The sequence below is a fragment of the Lepidochelys kempii genome, chromosome 3 (genome assembly GCF_965140285.1).
Source record: "Lepidochelys kempii isolate rLepKem1 chromosome 3, rLepKem1.hap1, whole genome shotgun sequence".
In the NCBI taxonomy this organism is placed as follows: domain Eukaryota; kingdom Metazoa; phylum Chordata; order Testudines; family Cheloniidae; genus Lepidochelys; species Lepidochelys kempii.
Window position 1 is genome coordinate 171749836 of NC_136382.1, and position 17825 is coordinate 171767660.

The 17825-nt window shown below is 38.7% G+C and overlaps 1 protein-coding gene across 4 annotated transcripts in view; it reads left to right on the forward strand.

Annotated features, from left to right (window-relative positions):
- The window catches only part of MTA3 (metastasis associated 1 family member 3), a 196635-nt gene that overhangs the window by 122084 nt on the left and 56726 nt on the right, over positions 1–17825 (forward strand). For all 4 annotated transcript variants that reach the window (XR_012158255.2, XM_073339057.2, XM_073339058.2 and 1 more), the window contains exons 9-10: positions 3514–3702; positions 13876–13950. Coding sequence is in view for 3 of the 4 variants with exons in the window: in XM_073339057.2 (XP_073195158.1) it covers positions 3514–3702; positions 13876–13950 (264 nt within the window). In the remaining variant the exon portion in view is untranslated. The remainder of the gene's footprint in view (positions 1–3513; positions 3703–13875; positions 13951–17825) is intronic.

Below are 17825 nucleotides of genomic sequence, written 5' to 3' on the forward strand. Positions count from 1 at the left end.
GTTGTGTCGCTAGGCAGTGATTTAAAGAAGATTTCTGTAAACAAGAGGAAAGGTTATAACTTCGGGTGGATTGTGAGTTGTTGGACAAGGTGCAGAGGTCCTACCAGGTTATGGGCAAGTCAGGGTTATTGTCATGCTTCCCCATCTAAATGCACAGGGGATGGTAAAGAGGAAAGGCTGGAAAATGCAGATTGATTAGACTCCACTTTTAGAAGACAGGAAACTATACGGTTAACAGCTAGGATGCTGGAAGGGGAGGATGCCTTAGAGCCAGAGGTATTACACATCTTGTCACTGAAGGCTTGAGATGTGTGGCTGAGAGAGACCAATGAGTTTTGTTTCTTTGGTTGTAAACATTGCAGTCTGAGGAGTAAAAGCCTTGAGGAAGAAGATGGGAAACCCAAAAGGCTTTTTTTTTTTTTTTTTTTTGTTTCTTCCCCTGCCTGATAACTCTTGTACAGTGTTTAGATAGATGGAGATGGGCATTTTAGTGAAACCTAAGCTAAGTAGACAGAATTGCTCTGCTTGCTTCTTATGGTGGAATTAGCTCCAAAGCATCTGTTACTTTAGTAAATCAGGAAACAAAAGATATTCTAAGATGTTTCCTGAAAGTAACAAAGCATAAAGAGCGTTACCTTTGAATTTTACATGTGAAGCATCTCATTTTGTGAGCTGGGGGCTGGAGCACTTGACCTCAGCAGGATCGGGCCCTAAGACTTAAGTTACTATTAAATTATAGCAGGAAGATACTATCACCATCTTCCTTGGAGAGAGGTGTTCCCCCCCCTCCTCTCCCCCAGACCTGAGGTTCCTATTTGCGGGAGGTCCCAAATACTACTTTCCATCTGATTGGCCTTCATTTATGGTGAATCCCAGCTTGGGTGTTTCTCCCTCTGGTCCCCAGACTGCTCCAGATCCTTGGAGAAAGCAGACAAAAACAGAAAGACCACAAAAACATTTCCCTCTTTTGGTGGTCTTAGGCTTGCTGCAGCCTCTTCAGGCTGCTTCTGCCCTTGCTAACCCCACCCACCTACCATCATATAGGAGTCTACCTGAGCGGCGGGGGCTATAGGAAAAAAAGCAAAGGCATTACTTGTGGAGCTTGCCTCAGCATCCAGTGATTGCTTCAGAGCAGCTGAGTAGAGAATGCAGTTATTTCTTCAGTTGCTTCGAAGTATCTTTGTTACCAATCTATAAATACAACAAACAAATCAGTGTTTAGGTAGCCAAAGATGACGAAACCTTTTCCTGACAATTAACATTAAAAGAACAAGATCAGGACTACCATTTGCTCACTCAGTTCTCACTCATCAGTGAGATGGATTCTGATTGAGCAGCTGCTTGGCAGAAGTGCAATCTCTGCTTTCCACGAGAGTTGAGATTTAAATCTGAACAGGTAGATCAGCCTTCCACGGTGTTACATATGCTGTTAGTTTCAAACTTTCAGGTTGCTTGTTTTACTCTTTGTCAGGATGAATAAGTAATAAGTCAGTAGTTTAACTCCCAAATTTTTTTCTTTGATTAGATTACTATGTGTCTTAAGATAGCATGATACTAATTTTATCCATTACAGGGACTCCTCAAGGCAATTTGTGGTCAGGGCCAATGTAAGTACAATATTAAATAATAAAGTACACCATAGAAGAAAGTGAATCAAAGGAAGGCATTGCTTTTTGAAGGTTAAATTAATCAAGCAGATCCTGCCACCAGTAGTACTTGAAGAGGCATCTTCCCAAGGCATACTGAAAGTCCGGGGAAGATCTATACTGTTCATAAGAAGTAGCAAAGTATTAGTGGTATTTATATTGCAGTAGCGCTTGAAAGCCTCAGCTGAGAATGGTGTCCCATTGTAGTAGGTGCTGTACAAACACATACTTATAGGAGGGGAAACTAAGGCGCAAAGAGGTCAAATGACTCACTCAAGGTCAGACAGCAGGCCAGTGGCACAGCTGGGAATAGAACCTAAGCCGTCTGTGTCCCAGTTCAGTTCAGTGCCCTATCCACTAGATCACATTTCTGCTTAAAGATGTCATCCTTCATTTGTAAGCTAAGAACTATACCAGTGCTAATATACGGTTGTCTAGAAAGAAGCATTTGTGGGGGGAAGATGGGCAGGGTAATTGATAAGTGTACATTTCACTTTCGGCTAAGAACCTTCACAAAAAAATTAAAAACATTTTGAAAAAATGTGAACAAACTGAATCTTGTGTGAAGTAGATAAATAACTGAAAATATCTTAAATAGTCAATGATCTCTGTTTTCAGAATTATTGCCAATTTAAAATCCAAGCAATTCATTCCAGCCTGTTATGAAAACTTCCACAGAGATAAGCTTTGAGGTTACATAGAAGAAGATGAAAAAGATACTAATTTAAACCTCTCTCCTTGATAGCAGGAAGGTCCAAGCAGTGACTTTCGCATTAAAACCTTTGGGTTTACAAATTCGCATCAGCATGTAAGCACATCAGTCCATTCTGCTTCAAACACTCAAGCTCTCACTGGTGCATTCCCTGAGATGGCTACCAGTTTAAGTGCTGAGGTCCATGATGGCTGCAGTGTGATCCTTAGAAGCTACTACAGAACTAATGCTGCTCTGCTGTGTTCATATTTAGCAGTCTTTCCTCTTGGAAAGAGGAAATATTCTTCTACACTTTTTTTAAAAAATAAATCTGGCCCTTTCATTCCTTCTTTAGGTTCTGCCTGACAAGTTTATCTTAAGAAATAGCAGCTGTGATTTTCAGAGTGAGTCTTTACACCGTCAGCACCTCCACAGCTGCCTCAGCAGCAATGGGGCTGAGGTCCTGGAGATCATGTGCATATGGGACTCTGAGTCAGACTATAGATTGTACACTTTCTGTGAAGAGGATCTGTGATGCATTTGTTTATTTCTTTACTCATCTTCCTCATCACTTATTGGTGATGTCCGCATACAACAATTTCTTGAGACCATCTGAGTGAAGATTGCAGCTATCTGTTCAGTTACCTCCATATTCTTCTTTTACTAACAAAGGTCCTCACAATGTTTAGCACTGCCCTGCATAATTTTTCATTAACAAAAGTCAGACACCAGGGACAAAATCTTCTCATACACTTCCCTATGATGGTGATAACGAAAAACTAATGATGATGTCCTCACCTGTCCAGCAAAAAATGAGACTATTGAGCAAGGAGAATTTGCATCTCTGGTTTAGCACTATTCATAATCTTTGGCCACTGAAAACAAAATGGTCAGATCCTCAGTGGAACTGCTGAAGAATGTGTGCTAATTTATAGGCAATTTATTAAATACTGTAGCTTTTAACAAATATTATAGCATTTCCATCCCCATATCAAGTACAGTGCAGACATTCTTCTGTCAGACAGCACTTAACAGGATAAACTCCAAATTTATTGTAAGTTAAGGCATGTTTCTCAGCATATAGAATATAATACTTTTATTAGTTGTGATCCTGGTTGATGACTCTTTTTAATTCACCATTTTAATTCTTTTTTTCTTTCTTTCTTTCTTTCTTAGTTCCATGCAATGGATACATTACATAAGCATAACTATGATTTGAGCAGTGCCATTAGTGTTCTGGTACCACTTGGAGGACCAGTTCTATGCAGAGATGAAATGGAAGAATGGTCAGCATCGGAAGCTAGTTTATTTGAAGAGGCTTTGGAAAAATATGGCAAAGACTTCAATGATATACGACAAGACTTTGTAAGTACAGAACTAATGCACGTTTTTCTTTCCATGTTTAAATGTGTTTTGGCCGTGAGCTCTAATTGTTTTCTTTTGATTTGAATGATTAGCTTAAGGACGAGACGCTTTTGTACTACCAAATGGATAAGTGTATTATCTGGATTAAAAAATAGTCTGTTCTTGTTTAGTGACACATCTTGGAAAGCTAAATTCTAATGTATTTTGACTGGGATTTTCTCAGATCCTGTAAGAAAGTAGGGTGTCCAGCTTCCACTGAAATTCAGTGGCAGTCCTAAATCCCTTAAGAGCATTGAAAATCCCAGTCTTTCCTTCCATGTTTAGCAATGAGGGAAATCCTTACTCAGACCGCTTTTAAAAATACTCCATAGTGAGCTATTCTGATACATTACGCATTTGATACTTGTGAATGGTGAAGGAAATACTCCCAACTCTGTCTGCTTCTGAAATATTGAAGTTTTGTGCAGCAAAGCTTTAATTTGCTGTGTCCTGATGCAGAGTAATGGGATGGAGTTGATACCAATCACCAACTGCCTGGGTGATTGGTAAATTAGCTTGCAACTCTTTCAATCTTTTTTTTTTTTTGGGGTGGGGGGTAGACCCTCATCTATCATGAGAGTACTCATGTTGGATTGTGGTTGGGAAAAGGTTAAATATATGCAAAACAAAGGAATTTAGTAGGGCTGTCAATTAATCGCAGTTAATTCACGCGATTAACTCAAAGTTAATCACAATTTTAAAAAAATTAATCGCAATTAATTGCAGCTTTAATCGCACTGTTACACCAACTGAAATTTATTAAATATTTTGGATGTTTTTCTACATTTTCATATATATTGTATTCTATGTTGTAATTGAAATCAGTGTATATTATTTTTATTACAAATATTTGCTCTGTAAAAATTTTAAACAAAAGAAATAGTATTTTTCAGTTCACCTCATCCAAGTACTGTAGTGCAATCTCTGTCATAAAAGTGCAACTTACAAATGTCAATTTTTTTTTGTTATGGAATTGCACTAAAAAACAAAACAATGTAAATCTTCAGAGCCTACAAGTCCACTCAGAACTGCTTCTTGTTCACCCAATTGCTAAGACAAACAAGTTTGTTTACATTTACAGGAGATAATGCTGCCCTCTTCTTATTTACAGTGTCACCAGAAAGTGAGAACATGCATTTGCATGGCACTTTTGTAGCTGGCATTGCAAGATATTTACATGCCGGATATGCTAAACATTCGTATGCCCCTTCATACTTCGGCCACCATTCCAGAGGACATGCTTCCATGCCGATGACACTTGTTAAAAAAAAATGCATTAATTAAATTTGTGACTGAACTCCTTGGGGGAGTATTGTACCCCCTGCTCTGTTTTACCTGCATTCTGCCATATATTTCATTTAATTGAAGTTTCGGATGATGACCCAGCACGTATTCATTTTAAGAGCACTTTCACTGCAGATTTGTCAAAACGCAAAGAAGGTACCAATGTGAGATTTCTAAAGATAGCAACAGCATTTGAACCAACGTACAAGAATCTGAAGTGCCTTCCAAAATCTGACTGCGATGGGGTGTGGAGCATGCTTTCAGAAGTCTGAAAAGAACAACATTCCGATGTGGAAACTACAGAACCCGAACCACCAAAAAAGAAAATCAACCTTCTGCGTGTACCATCTGACTCAGATAATGAAAATGAACATGCATTGCTCCGTACTGCTTTGGCTTGTTATCGAATAGAACCCATCATCAGCATGGACACACGTCCCTTGGAATGGTGGTTGAAGCATGAAGGGACATACGAATATTTAGCGCATCTGGCATGTAAATATCTTGAGATGCCAGCTACAACAGTGCCATGCAAATACCTGTTTTCACTTTCAGGTGACATTGTGAACAAGAAGCGGTCAGCATTATCTCCTGCAAATGTAAACAAGCTTGTTTGTCTGAGTGATTGTCTGAACAAGAAGTAGGACTGAGTGGACTTGCAGGCTCTAAAATTTTACATTGTTTTATTTTTGAATGCAGTTATTTTTTGTACACTTGTAATTCTACACTTGTAAGTTCAACTTTCATGATAAAGAGATTGCACTACAGTAGTTGTATTAGGTGAATTGAAAAATACTATTTCTTCTGGGGTTTTTTTAGTGCAAATACTTGTAATCAAAAATAAAGTGAGCACTGTACACTTTTTTTTATTCTGTTTGTACTTGTAATCAATATATTTGAAAATGTAGAAAACATCCAAAAATATTTAAATAAATGGTATTCTATTATTGTAAACAGTGTGATTAATCATGATTAGTGTTTTTAATTGCTTGACAGCCCTAGAATTTAGTTATAATTGAAGCATATGAATAAGCTGCCTGTGTCCATGCAGGTTTAATGCTCCTTAAGTCTCTGTTATGAGATCTCAATTCATTCAGTTCCTTGCGGATGGCTATCCAAGATTCTTTGCTCCCCCATTATGTTTTACCAACTAGCACCTTTATTAGCAGTCTCTTCAAGGAAACCAAGTATTAAGTGTACATGATGGAGTTAGAGCTGGGCAATTTTTTTCAAATAGCTTATTAGCCCAGAACTGCAGTTTTGGGTTGACCAAAACTGTTTGTGAATTTGGCAAGTATTTTTGGCTGGGAAAAAAACGGAGGAAATTCCAAAAAAGCTGAAACATTTTTGACTGTTTTTGAAATGACATTTCATTTAGAAATTTAGCTTTCCTGTTTTTTTTAAAAAAAAAAAAAATGAGGGGGAAGGAAGGAAGATAAAAAAAAACCACCAAAAAATGAAATGTTTAATTTTGTGTCAAATAAAACTTATTTCTCAACCAAACAACTTTTTTTCTGGTTTGGCCACGAAACCAAAATATCAATTATCTGTCCAGCTCTGCTTGAAGTCCCTCCAAAACAGGCATGTGGGGTAGTGTGAGGAAGCTTGTACTTCCACTGCCAGTGCTGTACATGGAAAGAAGACTTCAGTGTTGTCAGATCACTTTCACAGTTCTAGAATAAATATAAGTGAAAATTGACGACAAGAGAAGGATATTGTGTCTCTGAGGAGCTGCCTTTTGAACAGATGTGAATGTGTTGCTACGTGATTTTTAATGTTCTCAAGGAAGAAAATGTCTACTGGATTCAGCTCATACTTATGGCAGAAAATGATATGTAAGATGCAGTTCTGTTAATAAGTTAAAATTAATTACATTTAAGAAAATTATTGTGATACTGGCAATAAAGAATAAGGGGTTACACTTCGTATTAAGTTTCCATTTATAAAGAGTTAACAAATGGTTAATAGATGTGTTAATACATGATTCCTCAGTTGTTAGAGTTCAGCTCAATCGGTTGCTTATTACAGTCTGTAACATCTACTGATGTGCTTACCAACCACCTGTGACACTACTCTCTAAAATAGCTAATAAAATGTATTCACCCCTTATAAGTAGAACCTTAATGTAAAGTATGGCTGAATAAATGTAAACTTCATTGTTGGTTTCCTATGCTATTCTTTTGTTCTCTATGTAATTTACTATAGGCTTGGCAGAATTTGATTTTTAATTTGTATTATTTTGACATATATCACTGTTTGTTTGTAAGCATTTTTTTACTTTTATCAATTTATATTTTCACAGTTGTGGGAAATTATGCGTCAGACGATTATTCTTTGGCAGTAGACATTGAGATTCAAAAAGTTAAAATGCAAATTGTCAATATTACATGTCAAAAAATACAAAGGATATATCCTTAAATCAAACGCTAATAAGTTCTCAAGAAGCATTTTTCTTTTATCTATCTGTAAGTTTTGATTATCATCGATAAAATATAATTTTTAGTCAGTTTGTTTGTACAGTGAAATCGGTTTTTACCATTTACCATTAAAATCTAATCCTTCCAAGTCTAATTATATGGTGTTACACTAGTTAAATTCTGTTTATACCCACGTAATTGACCACTCCCATTAATGCATTAGAACATTGCAGAAATCACTTCTGATCCATAATGCACAAAATGCTGGAAATTTAAAACAGCCGACTGAAAACTTTTTAAAATGCTTCTGGTGGACCAAAGAATGAAAAAAGGCAAAAGAGACATTGTTCTTGTTTAAATGAGGATAGTTAGAGAATGAAATCATTGTTGGGCTCAGCTGAAGGCATATGAACACTGCGTCAGAGTGTGAAACCTGAGGGGAGCACAGATGAGTTATATGCTCCGAAGTTAGAGTGGGGATTGCCTCCTACCCTCAGTCATGTTCTCTGCTTCTAGAAATGTAGCCTGTCACCTTAGAGTAGCCTTAGAAGGGCACATCTTTCACATAGCTATTCCTGTAGCATTAGTCAGTTAGATTTCCAACGAGAATTACGTATAACGCCTAATATTTCCAGGCTTTCAGACATTTTAAAGGCTTCTGACACTCAGTGGGCTCTGACTTTCGTTTTATATGAAGATATAGGAACTGATTTCATAAGTTTTTTTCCAAAGTTATTCACATACACGATCTTCAGGAGTTAAAAAATAAGAAAAATATATAAAAATAGTATAAACTGTATTTATTTCCTGGACAGCTTTTGTAGTGTAAATTAATAGCCTTACTAGAAAAATTCCTTAAATACCTATTAACCACAGGAGAGCTAGAGGTAAGCAATGAAAACCATAGTCAAAAATGTTTACATTAGTAAATTTTAAGTGCTAAATGTTTCCATCAAACCTTGAACCCGCTCAGTCTCAAGCTTGCTGTGTTCATGAACATGATCCCCTGTTCTCAAAGTTTATAGACACTGGGTAAGGTTTTTCACATAGCTGCATCCTGCAAATCCCTGCCAGCCCCTGAAATAGTTTTGTGTAGTCAGACTTTGTTTTTTTAACAGTATAATCTTAAAAAAGGGAGAGAGCTTTTTAAAAAACAAAACTCGTGTTAGAAATAAAGACGTCTTCTAAAAGAATCTGTTGCAAGACTTAATGTTAAATAAAGTAATACTTATCTGATGAACTGTGGCTAAGAATCCCTGTGTGCTTATATATTTTGACTCAAAGATGTAATAAAGGTACATTAATATAAAAGGAAAATCTGGAGCTCTGTTCTAAGAAGTCAGCTTAGACATGCTGATCATGTGGTATTGGTTAATCTTGATTACCTGGTGTGACAAAGTGGTTGGTTGTGACACTCAAAAAGCATCATAATTAACGTAATGACCACTTGAGTCATTACATCTTGAAGGTATACTGCTTTTGGAATAATTCTGGATTTGCAACACTTGGCAGCCTCAATTGCCACTTTTATACAGTATGGCTCTTTAGAGACAATGCATTTTTCAGCCTTACTTACTGTTCAGTAGTTAGTAATAGTTAGCATTGCGTAGTGCTTGACATATTCAAAGTGTACAAGAACTAATATTAGTAAGTAAGTTCATAACAGTAAATTAATTAGAGTAAAGGAATTTGCCTTACCTTTTCAACAGACCATGAAATTTCAATTGTATACTATTTAATTTTTACTTTCCTGATATTTTTATAACATTCCAATATAGGCTTTGAATAGTAATTTGTCAGGCTGCTATCTTCTCATCAGTTTCTTATCAAGACCTCATTTCTTGCTGTTCTCCTGTTTTCCTGAGAACCTTTAACTTACAATGAACATAAATGTACTGGATTGAAAGTACATTTGAATTTCTTCACACCTCAAGATAGTACAATGGGAAGAGAACAGAGCCTTGTGTTCCCCAAACGAGGACTATTTCCCTGGTCCGAGAGTTAAGACTCTCGTTGTGGTGACTTCCCTAGTGCTGTTATAATTTAAGGGTTTGTCGTCATTTTCATTGTAATGAAATTTTTTTTCCAGAGATTTATAACTCTTGCTTCTCAAATGTCTTGGTGGGTGAAAATAAAAGCGGTTTAAAAAAAGAATGTGACGGCTCTAAATCATTAAGAGTATAGGACTGTGATTTGAGATTTAAAAGTGCATGTACATTTCCAAGCTAAATATTTAAAAATCCCGCTTAGTGTTTTCAAACTTAACAAGGGTTCTATCTTTACCCTGGGGCAGCTAGTGAAATTGCAGATCAACTCTGTACATCCTTGTGTCATTGCTGCCTCACTGCCAGTCTACCTCTTACATAAACATCACACAGCTGTTTGCAGATGGTAATTTTTCTTTCCTGTGATCAATGCATAATAAAATTTGGTAATGAAAATATACAGTTCTGTAGCTGTTTACAACTTCTGTGGCAGACGCAGCCATTGAAAAACACATTTATCTTGCCTTCCTCATAGTTTTCCATAAAGTGGTTACACTCTTCTGGACAAATAGAGAGTCCTCTTCACCTGTCAGTCGGGCATGTGGGTAGCCAATTGGAATACAGGGTTTTCACACCCAGCATGCCAGGCAGGCTTCCTCAGTTGAGAACAAGAGCTGTAGAAAAGGTATGGCTTCCTATGTTATCCTGTGAACGCAGTTGCCCACTGGGGCACTCTGAATGGCTGTTCATATTGGTGTTGCACAGCTACAGACTAGGGACCGAATGGCTAGGCAGCAGTTCTGCGGAAAAGGACCTAGGGGTGACAGTGGACAAGAAGCTGGATATGAGTCAGCAGTGTGCCCTTGTTGCCAAGAAGGCCAATGGCATTTTGGGATGTATAAGTAGGGGCATAGCGAGCAGATCGAGGGACGTGATCGTTCCCCTCTATTCGACATTGGTGAGGCCTCATCTGGAGTACTGTGTCCAGTTTTGGGCCCCACACTACAAGAAGGATGTGGATAAATTGGAGAGAGTCCAGCGAAGAGCAACAAAAATTATTAGGGGTCTGGAACACATGACTTATGAGGAGAGGCTGAGGGAGCTGGGATTGTTTAGCCTGCAGAAGAGAAGAATGAGGGGGGATTTGATAGCTGCTTTCAACTACCTGAAAGGGGTTCCAAAGAGGATGGCTCTAGACTGTTCTCAATGGTAGCAGATGACAGAACGAGGAGTAATGGTCTCAAGTTGCAGTGGGGGAGGTTTAGATTGGATATTAGGAAAAATTTTTTCACTAAGAGGGTGGTGAAACACTGGAATGCGTTACCTAGGGAGGTGGTAGAATCTCCTTCCTTAGAGGTTTTTAAGGTCAGGCTTGACAAAGCCCTGGCTGGGATGATTTAACTGGGAATTGGTCCTGCTTCGAGCTGGGAGTTGGACTAGATGACGACCTGAGGTCCCTTCCAACCCTGATATTCTATGATTCTATGATCATGGAAAACTATTAGTAAGGTTTAGAGAAATGTACTTTTTGTTGATGTGGATGCCACCAGTATCAACAAAGGTGCAACTAGCAGTGACCATACTCAGAATGAATAACAGTGGAGAAGCTAGGATTGGCTAGACTAAAGTAATTGGAAGGTGGGGCTAATCAACATTTACTGGAGTGAGTGCATCTCCGCTCTCCCTTTGGTGCTACTGTGGTAGGACCCCTCTGAGAATCTACCGCCTGATGGCTGCATCATCTAATATGTGTAAATTCTGGCACATATTAGATTCTGTCAGTAATGTCTCAAGAAGGTATGGACCCAAGTACTGGATGGTTGCTCAGCAGAGCTGGTCCATTGAGGTCAATCTGTGTGCCTTCCTGGATTGCTTGGAGTTCTCTCAAAACATAGCATTTTTTTAAAATGTATTTTATTATTTTTTATTTACTAGAGAAGCTGGAAGAATGTTGAAAAGAGAAACGTGTATTTACACACACAAACACACACAAAATTAATTGCAAAATAATTTATGCTTTGTTTCATTATCTGGTATATATAAAAATATGGCCAACATTGGAAGAGTGTCGGTCAAAAGGGGCAGTGGAATTAGGAGAGGTAGGAGAAAATTTTACAATCTGATGTTTACTGTTGAATTGAAACTGAAATAAGATTTGTATTATGTATTATAACCTTTTACTTAACCTCTTATACACGAGTCAGTTTTTAAAGGGAGATTTCATCTTTATGCCAACATTGTAAAATGGCAAAGGGAACTTTAGAAAATAGACCTTGCATTGCTGGGACTTCGTAACCTTAATCTCATAACTGGAATGCAAAGATTACAATTAATGCATGGCTAGATTTCCTAATCTATTGTCTATATGAAATATCATAAACAAAATAGTAATACGTTTTCAACTCTTGTGGGAAAAGTCCAACGTATTTTAAAATACGTTGGACAACTAATTCCTTGCTTGTAATACAGATAATTGTTCTGGTGGACTAGATAATTCTGTGGGAGTTATAAATAGTTGCTCTGTTCTCTCTATCTCACACACATAAACATCCTTACTTTTCTAATGACAAGGAAATGTACATTGTGAAAGGTGTATAAGAAGATCTGTTGCCCAGTTTTGCACATGGATCTAATAGGTCTGTTGTCCAGATTTTGCACAGAGATTTACTGAAATTTCAGCCTCAGCACCAAATTTGCTCCAAATGGCAGCATCTGCCCCTTTCTGGGGCCTTCTGTTTCTACTTAACTGCTAGTGTAAAAAGCTTCACAACGGCTAGCCTGCTGGTGCGCTGAGTCCATAGCCTGTCATGCAGCCCAACATTGTGCGATTATTTCCTTGTACTCCCCCATCAGATTGTCGGTATCCCTCTGTTGTCTCTTGTCTTTTACTTAGATTATAAACTCTTTGTGAGCAGGGATTGTCTTTTTGTTCTGTGTTTGGTGCAGCACCTAGTACAACAGGGTCCTGGACCCTGACTGGGGCTCCTAGGTGCTACAACAATACAAATACGAAATAATAAGTATATATTCATGATTAATTTTGGTCAATTTCACAGTCATAGGATTTTAAAAATCGCAAATTTCATGGTTTCAGATACTTAAATCTGAAATTTCATGGTGGTGTAACCATGGGGGTCCTAACCCAAAGGAGTGTCATGTGTGGGAGGGGAGGGATTTGCAAATCTATTGTAGGGGGTGATGGTATTGCCACCTACTTTTGCACTGTTGCTGGAGGCTGCGCTGCCTTCAGAGCAGAAGTGAGGGTGGCATGGTTTGGGGGGGTCCTCCCTTTTAGGAGGCAGGGCTGGCCTTACAAGTGGGTGACATGGGCAACCGCCCAGGGTGCCTTGGTCAGGGGGTTTCCGCGGTCAACACCCGCCCCAGCCAGCCCAGGGCCTCTTTAACCCCTGAGCACCGGGGTGCTGGGCCTGGAGTCACGGAGGGGCAGGACTTTGGGCACCCTGACTGAGTGCTTCTGCCATATGCCGGCTCCAGCTGTTGGTCCTGGCCAGGCTGGTGAGGGACAGGACTTCCTCTTGCCCTGCATGGGCTGCTCCCAGGACCAGCTCAGACCCACTTCCAGGAATCTCTTCTGGCTGCAGGAAGCTCTGTGGCTGCTGGTATGGTATTGCCACCTTTACTTCTGTGCTGCTGCTGGCTGCAGCGCTGCCTTCAATGCTGGGCTGCCAACCAGCGTGCACTGCTCTCCAGCTCTGAAGGCAGCACAGAAGTAAAGATGGCAATATTGCAAGCACCCCCACAATAATCTTATGACCCCCTCCCCCCCACAATCTGCTTTTGGATTGGGACCCCCAGTTTGAGAAATGCTAGTCTCCCCCTTGAAATCTGTATCGTGTAGAGTAAAAGTACACAAAAGAACAGATTTCACAGGGGAGACTAGATTTCATGGTTTGTGATGCATTTTTCACAGCTGTGAATTTGGTAGGGCCCTAAGTATGTGTTTCAGGCAGAAACTGGGGAAGGTCATGGCATGACAGCCCACTCGTATCATTAGCACAGGCATTGCTACCAATAGTGGGACAGCCAACCTCTGTGACATTGGCACTGAGCTAATATTCTGGCTGGTATATTTTCACATGTGAAGTTCCCGTGAGACTTAGTCATGTGAAAGTGATTTGTTCTAATTGTGATGATGTTCTCTACCTGTCGTTTAAAAAAGAAAGAAAAAAGTGAGAGAAATGTACTGCCTGTGTGTTATTACACTGGATTCTGCATTGGCCATATAGAACCAATGGTTTAGGCATGTAACTTAAAAATAGCCATTCCCGTAAAGGTTTTACATTGTTTAACCTTTTTATTTGCATTAATTCTGAATCTTTCTAACATACAAAGAACATTTACTCCATCTTTTTCTAAATAAGATGTGGATATTTAAATTTCCTGACACACTTTTTGCTTGTATTTAATTCATGCCAAATGTTTTTCAGCTCCCTTGGAAGTCGCTGACTAGCATCATTGAATATTATTATATGTGGAAAACTACTGACAGATACGTACAACAGGTAATTGTATGGCTATTTCAGTATGAATGGACCTGTAATATTCTGTAATAGTCTTAAAACAATGGACTTGTACAAAAACTATTTATAAATAGTATTTTGTAGACATTTGCATATTCCTTTACCTTTTTAAAAAGACCTATTCTAAAACTATTTCTGAGATTGGGGGTTTTAAAATACCTAATTTGGTCTGATCTGGTTTTGCTGCAGTTTCATTTTCCCAGCTTTAGTTATCAGTCTAAAAGGTGTTTAACAGGGTTGAACAGTTGCATGTTTAAAATAAAGTGCTTTGTTCCCAGAGCAATTGTACATTTAATAAAAAAAAAAAAAAAAAATTCTAAAATGATGAAATTTTTCATCATATGCATTATCCTTTGAGACTTTTATTTTAAATGGCTGAACGAGGCATTTTATGAGCGAGGTCACATAAGGCAACGCTGAAGAGGAGGGAAAAGGCTATCCACAGTGCTCTGCTTTAGTTCATCTAACTGTCTCATGAAGTGCAATTATTTCGCCTTCCATAGCTGCTGTTATGGGTGCTGTTTTGTCGTTTTGATTTTAAGATGTTGATGAGCAAGGAAGTAAGTTCTTGTATCAAAACTGAAGCCATGTCTTTCTGTTACGGTTTGTCTTTACCGCACAGAAGTAACAGCGAAGAATATACATGAGGCCAAATTCTGAGCAAGAGTCAGAGCTTGTACGAAAGAGCTTTGCTCTGCTTAGACAGGTTGCAGGTCTGAAGGATGGAATCTTCGACATGTTTAGTTTTCTGCATAACTGAGCTGTGGCTTCTGCTCTGGCGCATGGGGTAGGGGAGTAGGCTGCGGCTTTCTTTAGTTCTGTGTTTTTGGCCCAGTGGTTCTGTGCTGTTGACCAGATGCACTGGCCACCCCCTGCCCCACGGTTCTTCATGTTCCATGAAAAGCTCAATGGCACACAATGAATGTGAACATAAGAAGAACATAAGAATGGCCATACTGGGTCAGACCAAAGATCCATCCAGCCCAGTATCCTGGTTTCCAACAGTGCCAGTGCCAGGTTTCCCAGAGGGAGTGAATCTAACAGGTAATGATCAAGTGATCTCTCTCCTCCCATCCACCTCCACCCTCTGACAAACAGAGGCTAGGGTCAACATTCCTTACCCATCCTGGCTAAGAGCCATTAATGGACTTAACCTCCATGAATTTATCTAGTTCACTTTTAAACCCTGTTATAGTCCTAGCCTTCACAGCTTGACTGTGTGCTGTATGAAGAAGGACTTCCTTTTATTTGTTTTAAACCTGCTACCCATTAATTTCATTTGGTGGCCCTTAGTTCTTATATTATGGGAACAAGTAAATAACTTTTCCTTATTCACTTTCTCTGCACCACTCATGATTTTATATACCTCTACCTTTATATACCCCACTTAGTCTCCTCTTTTCTAAGCTGAAAAGTCTTAGCCTCTGTAATCTCTCCTCATATGGGACCCATTCCAAGCCCCTAATCATTTTAGTTGCCCTTTTCTGAACCTTTTCTAATGCCAGTATACCTTTTTTGAGATGAGGAGACCACATCTGTATGTAGTATTCAATATGTGGGCGTACTATGGCTTTATATAAAGGCAATAAGATAATCTCTGTCTTATTCTCTATCCCTTTTTTAGTGATTCCTAACATCCTGTTTGCTTTTTTGACTGCTGCTGCACCCTGCGTTGACATCTTCAGAGAACTATCCACGGTTACTCCAAGATCTCTTTCCTGATTAGTTGTAGCTAAATTAGCCTCCATCATATTATATGTATAGTTGGGGTTATTTTTTCCAGTGTGCATTACTTTATCCACATTAAATTTCATTTGCCATTTTGTTGCCCAGTCACTTAGTTTTGTGAGATCTTTTTGAAGTTCTTCAGTCTGCTTTGGTCTTAACTATCTTGAGCAGTTTAGTATCATCTGCAAACTTTGCCACCTCACTGTTTACCCCTTTCTCCAGATCAACTTATTCATAAGTTGAATAGGATTGGTCCTAGGACCGACCCTTGGGGAACACCACTAGTTACCCCTCTCCATTCTGAAAATTTACCATTTATTCCCACCCTTTGTTCCCTGTCTTTTAACCAGTTCTCAATCCATGAAAGGATCTTCCCTTTTTATCCCATGACAACTTAATTTACGCAAGAGCCTTTGGTGAGGGACCTTGTCAAAGGCTTTTTGGAAATCTAAGTACACTATGTCCACTGGATCTCCCTTGTCCACATGTTTGTTGACCCCTTGAAAGAACTCTAATAGATTAGTAAGACATGATTTCCCTTTACAGAAAACATCTTGACTTTTGCGCAACAATTTATGTTCTTCTATGTGTCTGACAATTTTATTCTTTACTATTGTTTCAACCAATTTAGGTACTGATGTTAGACTTACCGGTCTGTAATTGCCAGGATCACCTATAGAGCCCTTTTTAAATACTGGCGTTTCATTAGCTATTTTTTAGTCATTGGATACAGAAGCTGATTTAAAGGACAGGTTACAAGCCATAGTTAATAGTTCCGCAATTTCACATTTGAGTTCTTTCAGAACTCTTGGGTGAATGCCATCTGGTCCCGGTGACTTGTTACTGTTAAGTTTCTCAATTAATTCCAAAACCTCCTCTAGTGACACTTCAATCTGTGACAATTCCTCAGATTTGTAACCTACAAAGGACAGCTCAGGTTTGGGAATCTCCCCAAAATCCTCAGCCATGAAGACTGAAGCAAAGAATTCATTTAGTTTCTCCGCAATGACTTTATCATCTTTAAGTTCTCCTTCTGTATCTTGATCATCCAGGGGCCCCACTGGTTGTCTAGCAGGCTTCCTGCTTCTGATGTACTTTAAAAACATTTTGTTATTACCTTTTGAGTTTTTGACTATTTGTTCTTCAAACTCCTTTTTGTCTTTTCTTAATACATTTTTACACTTAATTTGGCAGTGTTTATGCTCCTTTCTATTTACCTCACTAGGATTTGACTTCCACTTTTTAAAAGATGCCTCTTTATCTCTCACTGCTTCTTTTACATGGTTGTTAAGCCACGGTGGCTCTTTTTTAGTTCTTTTACTGTGTTTTTTAATTTGGGGTATACATTTAAGTTGGGCCTCTATTATGGTGTCTTTGAAAAGTGTCTATGCAGCTTGAAGGGATTTCACTCTAGTCTCTACCTTTTAACTTCTGTTTAACTAACCTCCTCATTTTTGCATAGTTCCCCTTTCTGAAATTAAATGCCAGTGTTGGGCTGCTGAGGTGTTCTTCCCACCACAGGAATGTTAAATGTTGTTATATTATGGTCACTATTTCCAAGCAGTCCTGTTATAGTTACCTCTTGGACCCGATCCTGCGCTCCACTCAGGACTAAATCAAGATTTGCCTCTCCCCTTGTGGGTTCTTGTACCACCTGCTTTGAGAAGCAGTCATTTAAAGTATCGAGAAATTTTGTGTCTGCATTTCGTCCTGAGGTGACATGTACCCAGTAAATACGGGGATAATTGAAATACCCCACTATTATTGAGTTCTTTATTTTGATAGCTTCTCTAATCTCCACCAGCATTTCATCGTCACTATCACTGTTCTTGTTCAGATGGTCGATAATAGATCATTACTGTTACATTCTTATTAGAGCATGGAATTACTATCCATAGAGATTCTGTGGAACATGAAGAAAAAAATCTTAAATGAATCTACATTTGATTCTACATTTTCTTTCACATTGCCATTCTCCCTCCCCCCCCCCCCCCCCGCCGCCCCCCACAACCTTTTTCTGCCCTTCTCTCTAGGGAGCAATGTTATATACCTAAGCGTATAAGATTAACATTAGCTTTAGTAAATAAGAATGTAAAATGCTAAATTGCTTTTTCATTTTTCATGCATCT